Genomic DNA, 13,317 nt, shown 5'->3' with positions numbered 1-13,317 from the left:
TATATAGAAAAAGCTAAATCGGACCATGGAATCATTAAGGGGTCACTTTTTCGTAAAAGAAATCCTAGTACTGGACTGGTTGCACGCGGAGGACCAATGGGCCATTTTTGCGGCCCGTCTGATATGTGAAAACAAAATATCCATGGCACCATTCACACCTCCAATCCTGCTCCCGGAGCCCACGTCGCCCGACCGTCCACTGTCACCGCTATCAGGGCCCCATCCTTCCTGGCCCACATGCACTGCATCTAGGACTAGCATTCACTCCACGTAACGGGGGCAAAACTGTACTTGGCCCATCGCAGGGCTCCCAGCACAGGGCATGGGGCACAGGGGTAATACTTGGCCGCCGCTGCGCTCCTCCACTCTCCTATCCCCCACCCCACTCCGCTTGTGCGGCCGCGTGGTGGTGCCTTCCGCGGCGCTGCGGCCGCGCTCCGATCCCGAGCGAGCAAATATCCTCGCCACCCCAGCACGAGACCCTCGCACCGCTCCGACGCGATCGGCGCCGTCGAGCCACCCGAATCTCCCCTTGCGGTTCGTGCTCTGTCTCTCCCTACCCGCGCTGCTCCCCTCTACCTCGTCGTCGCTGGATCGAGCGCCGCGGGCCTAGCTTGCGCGTTTCGATCTGCGTGGCCAGAGCGTTTCATGCGCGTTTGGGCTCTGAGGTTTCGATAGGGACGAGGAGGTTCTAGGGTTTGGGGTTGTGTTTGCGGTAGGGTTTTGGGGGTTTGTAGGGGCTTTCAAGGTTTGCGGTGTGGTGCACGGATCCTGATCTGGGGGCCAGGATTGTTTGCCTAGATTCCTGGCGTTGCACTTTGGATGTTGCTCTGCGTGATTACTGATTACTTAAGTTTGGAGTCAGTAGGGGGCTGCCAGGGGGCATGCCGAATGGATGCCCCCATGATCCTTTTTCATTGAGCCTTTGAGCCATGATCCTTTTTCATTGAGCCTTTGAGACCAACAAGAACTTTAGTGCGTGTTTTAATATTTGGTGTATGGATTAACTTAGTTGGGCCCCATAATCATATAATCCTAGCTCCATCACTGGCTGTGGAACAGATGTACAGAGCTTGAACATGCATAATGATATATTATTGTTAACTAGCAAACATGCCCGTGTGTTGCAAACGGTACGTACATCTTATGTTTGGAATCGGACTATGTAGTGTGGCTGGACCCTCGCTATTCTAACTCGTATGAGCAGAGGTCATGAATTCGGGTCACGTATGGGATAGTAAACCAATTGGGACTGTAGTCTTTAATTTATCCCGTATTACTACTCTTAGTAAAATTGGTGAGGACTCTGCTTGGGGGAGTGGAGGGACAGACTGACCAAGAGAGATTGTGATGGACCAAAATTTGGAGGAAGAATTTTTTTCACTTTTTAATATAATAATAATAATATGTAGATATATAGGTAAAGATTTATTATTATGAGGTGATTTGCAACAAGGCCGGGGGCTGCCAGATGAATGTTTTCGGGTGTTCATGTTGTCTTGCCTCCTTGTTGCGTGTTTGCAATGGGTATTTATTGTAAAAGATGGTTTTTGCTAGTAGAATTGGGTATTGTTGTTATTGCATCTGCACATTCTCCACTCCATGCTTGCGAATTTCTTTTAGAAGGTTGCAAAATAAATTGCATTTATGTGTTGTGTGAGTAGTAGGAAAAGTATATTTCTGCTGCTATTTTTATTATGTAAGCGCATGCAAATTTGAAGTCATATAGCCATTTTTTCTTTTGAAAAGGATGTTTATAAACTATATGGGGTTTCAATACGTGTAATATTAAATTTTGTCTAGGGCAGCAATGCCATACTTTTACCACTTATTTTACCAATTGCTTACTTTGTTGATACCTTTCAATTATTCATTGTGAAGCTACCCTGTTGGCTCAGGGATTGCGTCTATTCAAGAATATGGGGAGAAAGAGGAACCCCATTGTCTTTCTGGATGTATCTGTAGGTGATGAGCCAGATGAAAGAATGATCTTTGAGGTATGTTTGATATTACTGTTTCTCAAATTCGTATTCAGATGATAGTGCAAGCGTGACTAAGATTGTGCAATTTTAAAGATCAGGAGCTGTAGCTGTGTCTTAGTTTGCTTGATCTGTTTAATAGCAGAGTTACCTTTCCTTGCAGTTGTTCGCTGATGTTGCACCCCTTACAACTGAGAACTTCAGAGCTTTATGCACAGGTAATCTTCTCTCCACTTCCTTTTCGTTAAATTAGTAAAAATTCATCTGTTAGTTAGTGTTACATATTATTTTGTAAATTGGTTTATGTGGCAATTGGACATGTTGCTCTAGATTTCTAATGGTCATGGTCTCATGTAATGCGTCCATCAAAATACTGAAGTTTTGGTTGTCATCTGTTCAAACTATTAAGTATTTGAAGTAGCATTACTTTCAAGTAGTATGATATGATGCAAATTTAGTAAATTCACAAAGCCACACTTACTCTTCCGAAATTATTGAAAAATTGACAATTTCAAGAACTTGCTTTGACAAACAACACTTTTTATTGCCTACAGTTTTAGAGCTACACTCATTTAGTGCTTGAAGGTTAAGCACACTGGACAATTAGACCATGCTTACAATGGCCACTTAATGACATGGTGCTAGGAACCATGTGCAGATCATGTCATATTGTTTATGAGGGAATGTGATGTTATCACCAAATTGCTAGGGTTATGCTATATCGCCCTTGTTTATCTAGATGTGGGTCTTAATCAGGGAGGGTTAGATCTGCTGATGCCCCATCCAAACAGTAACAATGAAAATTGTTTCACTGAAAGAGTCTGTGGTGAATAATGTTCCAGTGCTAAAGATTGTAATTCTTTTTAATTTTAGGAAACTGCAAGTTTAGGTTCAAGTTCAAGTGTAGCTTTCTTTTAATTACTTTGGGGTGCTTGTGAAATTTTGCCCTTTGATTGAAATAGGGCCACAGCTTTTCTGCTTTATTTAATTTCGCTCCAATGATTCCAGTTGTTGAAGAAATATTTTCCCTATATTGATGTACAATCCTTACTAATACAAACCCATTTGGACATTGACACTGTGTCCAATACTTCTGTTGACTAGCAATATCAAGAAAAAAATAGATAGTATAAATTAAAAGGATTTGTATTTTGAAAATGTCATGTGGCTGCTAGGATTGGAGAGGAGAGAGCCGAGGGGAGCGACGGCGGCTGGCGTGCTACAGTAGCCGCGGCGCTACAGTACCGCGGGTGCTGTTCACAGCGGCGGCGGCTAAGGCTGCAAGGGCGCTGGGGGAGGCCGGCCGCGGGGCTTCGCCCACGGCCGGCAAGAGAGAAGGGATTTCCTTCTAATCTCTTGCTTGATTAGATTGATACATCTCCTCCCATTATATAGAGAGGTCGGACATGGCCCCTAAGCAAGCGACTAATTAACCCTAATGGGCTAAGGGCCAATAGGCCCTTGACTCCTCTAACAGAAAATAATTAGCCCAATGAATCTACCAATGGCGATCTTCTGCTGCAAATCTATGTGAATTTTTTAGATATTGATGTCTGGAGCTAAAAAGATTGACCTAGGACAAACCTAAATGGACCTGTACTTGTGCTCAGTGGAAGTAATGCGTAGCTATTCTTTGCAACATGGAAGAATACCACAATAATGTATTTTATTACTGCTCTTACTAATTATTTTAATTATCTGCACTAAGAAACTGTCACTAATGCTGTGGTGGTACTAGTCCTTTTGTCGGCACTTGGTAGTCCTAATGATTTTTATTGTTCTTTGCCTAAAAACGCTCTTTGGAATATTATTCAAACCTGAACTCTCTCATCTGCTTTCAGCCATAATCCAATATGCCATTCTGTGGTTCTGTTTCAATATTTCCAAAATCTGAGAACCTAATCTATTCTTTCTGTGATGATTAACAATGCATATTTAGATGTTCATTGCTTCCTAGGAATTTAGTTAATTTCCTGTCAAAGTAATTCTTATGCTTAATGCTTAACTATATCTTTATATATATTTAGCTTATAAATTTATAATTTTTCTTTAAATTTTAAATTCATCTTGAAATTTTGAGCAATGCGATGATGTTACTACAAGGGAGTCTCTTACAGATTTGAAGTAAAACTGGATACATGATACAGCGGCTGATGTTTCTACTTCTTTGACAGTTATGTTCTGGCAGACAATTTGTTATAATATTCTTCGGGTTATGGCATCAAATGAAATTAGGATATGGAATGGAGATTCTGAACTTGTGTACATCAGTAAACACAAACATACTCGCATGTAGTTACTATAACTTGAGCTGTAGACTTCTAGTCCATATCTTCTGTTCTAAGCTGTCAATCTAATTTGTCCATAAAAAAGCTAATTTGGTGTTGAGCCGTTAATGTACTAATATGCGTTTTGGAAATCTTCTGATAATGTAGTGGGTGCCTTTGTTCTTTTTGCCACAGCCCACCTTGTGCATAGTCGAATGTACAGATTATATGCAATTCCGAGTTTAAAAAACTCTTCCCATTGCTCTGCTAATTGATGTTGCACGCTTTAGGTGAGCTGGGAATTGGACAGAAGACTAAGAAGCCGTTATGTTACAAGGGATCATCGTTCCACCGTATCATCAAGGGGTTCATGGCACAAGTTAGTTTTTCTTCTTTTCTGTAGTTTTTTATTTATGCATTTTGCTTCTGTCTAAGTTACGATGTTTGTATTTTGTGGTTAGAATTTGGTTAGCTTTGTCTTGTTCTGTTTTTATTAGTCAGTTCCTTGTCTCCTTGTTCATGATGTAGGATGCAAGACAGATGATATCGACTGCTTTTCTTATCATATAGTATTTAAGGTTGTATGCAGTATTGTCTATGTTCGCTATTCTAATAATGAGTGGAAAACTTATTTGTTTTCTTAGCCATAACTGCTGAGGGTGCTTTGTTTTTTTTTTCAGGGAGGTGACATTGCAAAACGAAATGGTGAGTTTGCACAATTAGTTCTTTACATTTTTCTAGTTCTTTTCCTTCCCGGAAAAAAGCAGCAATTCCCCTCCCCACTTCCATGGCCTTTTTCATCTTTTTGTGTTCTCTTATAAACTAATGTTCTTGTGTACGTCTACTTAAAGGGCTTGCATGCACATAGCACTCCCTGTAAGTTGTGCAGTTATGGCCTACTTATGCTAATTTTGATGGTTTTTGTTTTCATTTCTCTATGTTATAACAATGTCCCTACCTTTTGATTTGACGATTATATTGTGCACTCCACGCTAGCATTCAATGTTCTTAAGTTTCATACGCCTTTTTTTTAACTGGAGTAGTTTAGCAGTCTTTTCTTGTCATATACAGTTATAATGGCCTTAATTCGGGTATCAAAATTTTCAAATTTGATTAGGGTTAGTTTGTTTTCATATGCAATGATTTGTTCCAAGATCCAGATGTATACCGTGCCAGCATTTATAGATTGCTGTATTTTTGTCTATTAATGTTACGTATGGTGATGCATGTTACCATCTTTACTTTTTTGGTAATATTTTTTCGGTTATACATTAGGTTCTGTTTGTTGGATGTAATTCTACCTTGCATGTATAGTTGCAGCTTCCTGTGTTACATCTTGTTTTTAGAAATGACTACGATTTTAACTATGTTACAGGGTCTGGTGGAGAAAGCATATATAGTGGAAAATTTGCAGGTATTAACCATTTAGCTTGGTTTGAAATCTGTTATGTAGTGGAGACGTTGAATGCAAATAATGGAATAACCTTGCAACCTTTTATTTGAGGATTTAGAATGTTGGTTACCAGATACAGAGTCAAATGCAGTGTTGTTATGTGTCTACTGTCTACATTAGGAGTGTGTCCACAACAACAACAACAACAACAACAACAACAACAAAGCCTTTAAGTCCCAAACAAGTTGGGGTAGGCTAGAGTTGAAACCCAATAGAAACAATCAAGGTTCAGGCACGTGAATAGCTGTCTTCCAAGCACTCCTATCTAAGGCTAAGTCTTTGGGTATATTCCATCCTTTCAAGTCTCCTTTTATTGCCTCTACCCAAGTCAACTTCGGTCTTCCTCTGCCTCTCTTCACGTTACTATCCTGACTTAGGATTCCACTACGCACCGGTGCATCTGGAGGTCTCCGTTGCACATGTCCAAACCATCTCAACCGGTGTTGGACAAGCTTTTCTTCAATTGGCGCTACCCCAAATCTCTCACGTATATCATCGTTCCGAACTCGATCCCTTCTTGTATGCCCGCAAATCCAACGCAACATACGCATTTCCGCGACACTTAGCTGTTGAATATGTCGTCTTTTCGTAGGCCAACATTCTGCACCATACAACATAGTAGGTCTAATCGCCGTCCTATAAAACTTGCCTTTTAGCTTCTGTGGTACCCTTTTGTCACATAGGACACCAGACGCTTGCCGCCACTTCATCCACCCTGCTTTGATTCTATGGCTAACATCTTCATCAATATCCTCGTCCCTCTGTAGCATTGATCCTAAATATCGAAAGGTATCCATCCTAGGCACTACTTGACCTTCCAAACTAACATCTTCCTCCTCCCGAGTAGTAGTGCCGAAGTCACATCTCATATACTCAGTTTTAGTTCTACTAAGTCTAAAACCTTTGGACTCCAAAGTCTCCCGCCATAACTCCAGTTTCTGATTCACTCATGTCCGGCTTTCATCAACTAGCACTACATCGTCCGCGAAAAGCATACACCAAGGGATGTCCCCTTGTATGTCCCTTGTGACCTCATCCATCACTAAAGCAAACAAATAAGGGCTCAAAGCTGACCCTTGATGTAGTCCTATCCTAATCGGGAAGTCATCCGTGTCTCCATCACTTGTTCGAACTCTAGTCACAACATTGTTGTACATGTCCTTAATGAGCCCGACGTACTTTGTTGGGACTTTATGTTTGTCCAAAGCCCACCACATAACATTCCTTGGTATTTTATCATAAGCCTTCTCCAAGTCAATAAACATTAGGAGTGTGTCCAAATTCTAATAATCTAGTACAAGTTACTGCTTTGATCTTTTTGGCTGCTTTGCTCTGGAAATACTGGAGATCTTATCCAACTGTTCTGGTAAGCACGAAAGCAAACAGTATATCTGTAATGACAGTATATTATTTGCATTTCAGATGAAACTTGTGTTCTACCTCATGATGATCGTGGTCTCTTGACAACGGCAGATACTGGTTCCAAAGCTAGTGGCTCCCAGTTCTGCATTACTTTCAAGCCTAATTCTCATCTTGACAGGTTTGTTCTGATCAATTCCATTTGAATGACAGTGTGTTTCAGTTTTGTACAAAATATATCTTCAGACATGTATGGGGACTAATCTTACATCCATTTGTGTTGTTGAATTGAACCTAAGCTCTGGACATTTGTCTCAGATCGATGCATATTTCCAGTACCAATCTGATTTTTTTTCTCATCCTTAATTAAAGCTCTAAGCGTCCGACGGCCATAGTCACTGATACAACGCCATTTGCTTAATTATCTGTTTTATCAAGCATTGGAACTACAGAAGAATAGTTTTCTGCTACTTCTTTTGCTTGTTCACTTGTAGTGTCTTTGGATCTCCGTTGTTGCCCAATTCAAAATGAGCAACTGCTTGTTGAATCACAAGAATTTGATGTAGTTCTGTATTATATGTGAAATCGATTCAGATCTTTTTATAGCACCATTTGCCAGTTTATTAGAATTATCATGTTGCATTAATTTTGCGCTATGTCTATGTGTGGAATTTTGCACTGTGGAAATTCGTTTCCTATGGTATGCATGTCTCTTTTTTGGTTGTGAAAATAGGAGGTGAGGGTAGGAGCAAACCTGTTTGACTGATGCATATGTGGACAGGAGTGAGGCTTAGTTTTGGTTTTGCTGTTTGGTTTTTTACTATGTTATAGGAATGTTGCAGGGCTTGTGGCATAAACTGTTAACTGGGCAAGCCTCTATAATGTCTTGTTCAGTTTCATTTGTGAACTCCATGGTTTTCTGACTTAGTACAGTTTTGTTGATAATATGACATTCTACTGTGTTGCAGGAAGCACACAGTTTTTGGCAAGCTTGTTGTTGGAAGTGATGTTCTGAAGAGGATCGAGCAAGTAGATGTGCAATCCCCTGATTCAACTCCTGTTGTTCCGGTTACTATAGTAAATTGTGGGGAGCTCACTGACCGCAAAGACGTTGGATCTATAGAAATTGGTAATGCTTATCAACTGATTGGAATTTTTGCAGCACCTATTGATCCATTTAATATAAGGATTTAAGCTTTTTTGGGGGCATTTAGGTAAAGTTGGTCACTTTTGTATTTACCTTTTGAACATCCTTTTGATGTGATAATGGTCATACAGATAAAAAGAGGGCTGCCAAATCAAAGTTGTCAAAGGATATATCTTCTGATGACGAAAGTAATGAAGGACAACACAAGAGACGTCGTAACAAATCTTCAAAAAGGAGAAGGAAGAAGAGGAGATATTCTTATTCGGAATCAGATAGCTCTTCTGAGTCGGAGACTGAATCATCTGATTCTGAGAGCGATTCTGATACTTACTCAAGTGACTCATCTGATGTCAGCAGCTCAAGTGATGACAGGCGAAGGCGCAGAAAGAGACACTCGAAGAAAAATAAACGCAAGCGTTCAAGAAGAAAGCGTGACCATAGGCGCGAAAGAAGGCGTAGGAAGCGTGATAGGAAATCAAAACAGAAGCCAAAAAGGTCTGTTAACATTGTCAAATTGAACATTCCTGACCTTTGGCCTGTAATATATTTTCTTTTATTAGCAGGATAATAAAGGGTGATAGTGAAGCTGAAAGTACGAGCGATAGCAGCTCTGAAGATGCTAGAAGCAAGAGATACCGCCGTGGGCGGAAGTCCAAGGCATCATCTCAAGTTTCTGGTAGTTTCTTTTCTTTTTGCCTATATATTCTTTACCACAATGTATGTTGAGCTTCTGTATTTCACTAATACCAAGTAAGTTGAAGCATAGGTTCCTGAACTTTGTTCTGATTTCTCAGTTATTAGGTTCATGAACTCTGAAAGTTGGGAGTAACATGCCCTTAAACTTGTGCTATGTACCACATCAGCCAATCCTTTGTAACTTAAGACTGTGTGTGTGTGTTGGGGGGGGGGGGGGGGGGGGGGGCATTCATCATCATTGATGAACTGTATAAGCACAATAGGATACCATATCTGGTTAAGTACTTCATTGTATTTCAAGAAACTGATAGGACAAATCTGACAAGGTTATGCAACGACAGTAGCTAATGCTACTCAGACACAATCAAGGGACATCACAAAAGATAGAGTTCAATTTCTTGCATGCTTGGATGCCTTATTGGTTCACTGTTTATTTACCCATCACAAATACTTGTGTTGTGGACAAAGATCTGGTCGAACTTGCGAAACCGACTATCAATGACTTAATAGATACAGATAGTTGGTTTGGAATTATGAGAACCATTCACTTAGATTTGTCTTAAACTTACTGTCAAACAAACAACAACAAAGCCTTTAAGTCCCAAACAAGTTGGGGTAGGCTAGACTTACTGTCATATTCTCATAATTTTATTGGATTTATAAAAATATAAATATATTATAGTGGAGAATAATGGCTAAAGGTAGACCATGCCATGTCCAAAAAAACAGGAAGTTCTGATTGGCTGGATATCTCTTTTAATCTTTAAATCATGATTACATGGTATTATCAGTGGTATTGTTCTGTTATATCTGTCTTGCATGAACAACTGTACTGATTGGCCATCTAGTAAGGGATATATAGTTCTTGCTTGGTTTATGTGGTACATGTTTAGTTTAGTTCAACTAATGATTGCAATCTACACTTACCTTTTCAGAGGAAAATCTTGCTGCAGTGGCTGCTTTGAAGGATGCCACATCACCTCAACAAAAGAGTGGAATACCAAGGAGTCCAGCACAAGATGTCTCCCCCCTGCAAAACGGGGAAATCCATACAAATGGTGTTAATGAATCAAAAATTGAAAGGAATGCAGCTGTCATGCCTGTTCTAACTGGCAATCGAAGCAAATCTAGGTTTCCTATACTTCTTCATACATAAATCATTCTTTGTGCTTACTGCTTCTGGAAGCGGTGTTTCATCTGATATTGATAAGCAGGAGCCAGAGCATGAGTGCTAATCACTCAATGAGCAAGAGTATGAGTATCAGTCCAAGAAGAAGTCCAATGAAAAGGTCAATTACCAGCCCGAAGAGGTCAGTTAGCAGGAGCCCTGTTCACCACAATCGCAGTAGAAGTCCTGTCCGTACTCCCAAAAGAAGCGAGAGCAGGAGTCCAGCCAGACGGCAGAGCATCAGCAGGAGCCCTGCTAGGAGCCTCAGCAAGAGCTCACCCAGAGATGCAAGCAGAAGCCCCCACATAGGCAGGAGTCCTGTTAAAGCTCACAGAAGAAGCATTAGCAGGAGCTCAGCTAGGTCCATGCAACAGAGAAGTCCAAGCAGGAGCCTGGAGAGAACTCATGTACGAAAAAGTGTCAGCCCAAGCCCACCATTGGAGAAGCGAAGAAGCATTACCCGAACCTCTGTGATATCTCCATTGCGAAGTGTTAGCCGGAGCCCAGCTAGGATTTCAAGGAACCCACATAGGCCTTCTAGAAGAAGCCCTATGAGAAGTCCACGACGGAACATTCGCAGAAGCCTCAGCAGGAGCCCTGTGAGAACACTTAAAAGAAGTGTGAGCAGAAGCCCAGTAAGAGGTGGTCGACCTCGCAGGAACATTAGCAGAAGTCCCAGTCCACATCGCAGGGCAGTAACACCACCAAACAATGGAAGGAGCCCATCCAGGAGTGATTCTCCTGATGGGTCACCAAAACGCATAAGACGCGGACGGGGTTTTACACAGCGGTACTCATTTGCAAGACAATATCGCTCACCTTCTACTGATCGCTCGCATCGTTATGGTGGAAGAAATGACCGTGACAGGTAATTGAATCAAAGTTTGATCTGTTGTTTTCATTTGATAGAGAGTTTTAAATTATGTTCCCCCCTTATGTAGATACATGGGTTACCGGGGTTCTCGCCATCGATCACCTCCTCGACGTTATAGAAGCCCACCCAGAGGCAGAGTGTCATCGCCAAGGTAAATGAACTGTTTATATGTGATAGCTAAAGAACTCGTTGTGATGGCACGTCAGTGAACCAATTTTGAACAGGCAGTCATTTTTGTTTGATGCTTATTATTGAACGTATTATTTGCAAATGATTGAAGCAATTTTATTTGAAGTTTTTTTTTTCAATCGGTATGCATAGCTCATTCTTGTGGTTGGTTCTGTCATGATTTCTTTTATTTTGCCACTTGAGGCGTAGTAGGTACAGGAGGAGGAGCCCAAGTGCCTCTCGCAGCCCTGTCCACAGAGAAAGAGGAAGGGGAGGTGGATACAGCAAAAGCCCTGTACGGAGCCTTTCGCCCCCTCCCAGACCAAGGTCGCATGGTGATCGTGCACAGTCAGTTTCCAGGAGCCACCTTTCTGGGTCAAGGTCAAGGTCTCCACCAGTGCGTCATCCCTCCCCACCTGATTCCCCATCTCTGAAGCGTGCAAGTGATGAGAAATCTCAGTCCCCGTCCCGGTGTCGGTCACTGTCTGGTAGCCCTAGTCGTGGAGGCAAGAAAGGTTTGGTTTCCTACGGGGATGGCTCTCCTGATTCAGCTGGGAAGTAGGTTTCCACCGGGGCATTGAAATGTGTTTTACTGAGGCGCCCCCCCTGGCCTGGTGTTATCGTTGTAGAACTGTTACCTATGTTTGGGATGATCAGCGATGTCCTTTGGTTATCTTAAGACTGTCGTAATCTGAGCTTAGGTTATGCTTTTGCTGAACATGTAGCACTGTTTCAGTGTAGCTATCATTGGTGGAATTTGAATGTCATAAGGTGCGACGCAAAGAGAATCATTACAATATTTTGATCTCGGATGGCAATAACATGTATAATTAATAGTTATTTTTCCTTCTGCATCTATCCAATACAAGTGTATCTGCATCTATTCATTAATTATATCGCACAGACATAACAATGGTAATTTGTTTGTAAATTCTTATACACGACAAACACCTCCTGATTCTTCTCTGTGTCCTATTGCCCATCCCCAAAAGAAACCTGAAATTTCCTATCAAATAGTAATTGGTGCTAATAGATCTGTGGCACAACTCCAGCATCAAATCATGGAATCAACCAACTTATATTTGTACGGATCGTTGGGGGGGGGGGGGGGGGGGGGGGGGGGGGGGAAGGGCTATCAATCTTTAAGCACAGCACATCGTTGCGGGAAAGGGCATCAATCTTTAAGCAAAGCACGGATTATCAGGTCGAAGCAGCAAACAGAGGCTGGTGAATACAAAACGCGTGGCTTTGCCGATAGGATGGGCAACGCAAAAGCTGAGAAAATGCCCAGAGACGATCGGTGTAGTTACAGTAACGATACAGACACAGACCAGGCGTCCGAGCGGCCGGACGCACAGTTCCACAGGCCGTTCTCTTGCACTCGCACTTCCCTCCGCTCCGCCCGTTCCCTTGCACTCGCTCTCTTCTCCACTCGTACTCCGCCTGCTCCTCCGCACTCGCTCTCCCCCCGCTTTTCTGCCCGCTCTCCAGGCCATCCCCGGGACGGGGACACCGCGCCCGCACACGCGAGCTCGCTGCGCGCCCCGCCCGCCCGTGCTCTCTCCCTCCCTCCGTCCCTTGCCCCTCCGCGACCCCATGCACCCCCACGCTCCTTGCGACCTGGCTCTCGCACCCCCACCGAAGACGAGGACGACAGCGGCGGCTCCGACAAGGTAGGTCGTGGAGGGATCTAGATCTGAGCCATGCTCCTCATTCTCTGGATCTGGATCTGAGCCCTCCTCCTTCTCCTCATTCTCCTCTGGATCTGAGGGATGCGGCGGTGGCTAGGGTTCCGGCGAGCTCTGGGGTCAGATCTCGCCGTGTTGCAATGTGTTTTTTTTATGTTGCAACAGATGTTTTCGAATGTTGTAATGAGATTTTTTTGGGTCGTTGTAACAGTTGTTTTTGTGATGTTGCAGTACTACTGCTTGAGATGTTGTAGTATATTTTTTTGAATGTTGCAATATATTTTTTTGATGTTGCAGTATATGTTTTTTCGATGTTGCAGTACATATTTTTCAATGTTGCAGTACACATTTTTTCGTTGTTGCAGTAGATTTTTTTCGATGTTGTAGTGCATGTTTTTCAATGTTGCACTATATATTTTTTGATGTTGCAGTACATATTTTTCGTTGTTGCAGTAGATATTTTTCGATATGTTGCAGTGCATGTTTTTTATTGTTGCACTATATATTTTTTCGATGTT

The 13,317-nt window shown here is 42.2% G+C and overlaps 1 protein-coding gene across 6 annotated transcripts; it reads left to right on the top strand.

Annotated features, from left to right (window-relative positions):
* Positions 1 to 335: 335 nt before the first annotated feature.
* On the top strand, positions 336 to 11,961 carry LOC136466843 (peptidyl-prolyl cis-trans isomerase CYP95-like). Of its 6 annotated transcripts, XM_066465356.1 has the most exons (15): positions 1,930 to 1,997; positions 2,143 to 2,197; positions 3,523 to 3,640; positions 4,537 to 4,625; positions 4,775 to 4,824; positions 4,927 to 4,951; positions 5,622 to 5,660; positions 7,122 to 7,239; positions 8,027 to 8,187; positions 8,337 to 8,700; positions 8,769 to 8,881; positions 9,837 to 10,032; positions 10,116 to 10,937; positions 11,011 to 11,094; positions 11,316 to 11,961. In XM_066465356.1, exons 4-15 carry the CDS (start codon positions 4,574 to 4,576, stop codon positions 11,671 to 11,673), a joined length of 2,382 nt encoding a protein of 793 aa, XP_066321453.1. In that variant the 5' UTR covers positions 1,930 to 1,997; positions 2,143 to 2,197; positions 3,523 to 3,640; positions 4,537 to 4,573; the 3' UTR covers positions 11,674 to 11,961. The 6 variants fall into 6 exon arrangements, with proteins under 6 accessions (XP_066321449.1, XP_066321451.1, XP_066321450.1 ...); XM_066465352.1 differs by lacking the exons at positions 3,523 to 3,640; positions 4,775 to 4,824 and adding an exon at positions 336 to 537 and having other exon boundaries at positions 1,899 to 1,997; XM_066465354.1 differs by lacking the exons at positions 3,523 to 3,640; positions 4,775 to 4,824 and adding an exon at positions 336 to 537 and having other exon boundaries at positions 1,882 to 1,997; positions 11,325 to 11,961.
* Positions 11,962 to 13,317: the final 1,356 nt, after the last annotated feature.

Source organism: Miscanthus floridulus, chromosome 7 (assembly GCF_019320115.1).
Source record: "Miscanthus floridulus cultivar M001 chromosome 7, ASM1932011v1, whole genome shotgun sequence".
NCBI classification, from domain to species: domain Eukaryota; kingdom Viridiplantae; phylum Streptophyta; class Magnoliopsida; order Poales; family Poaceae; genus Miscanthus; species Miscanthus floridulus.
The sequence above is the reverse complement of the archived record's forward strand: the minus strand, read 5'-3'. Positions and strand labels throughout refer to the sequence as shown.

Coding starts and splice junctions, on each gene's coding strand:
- LOC136466843 (XM_066465352.1), top strand. CDS start 1,920: ATGGGGAGAAAGAGGAACCCCATTGTCTTTCTGGATGTATCTGTAGGT. Junction 5,661..7,121: donor ATATAGTGGAAAATTTGCAG/GTATTAACCATT, acceptor TTTGCATTTCAG/ATGAAACTTGTGTTCTACCT. Junction 10,033..10,115: donor GGCAATCGAAGCAAATCTAG/GTTTCCTATACT, acceptor ATTGATAAGCAG/GAGCCAGAGCATGAGTGCTA.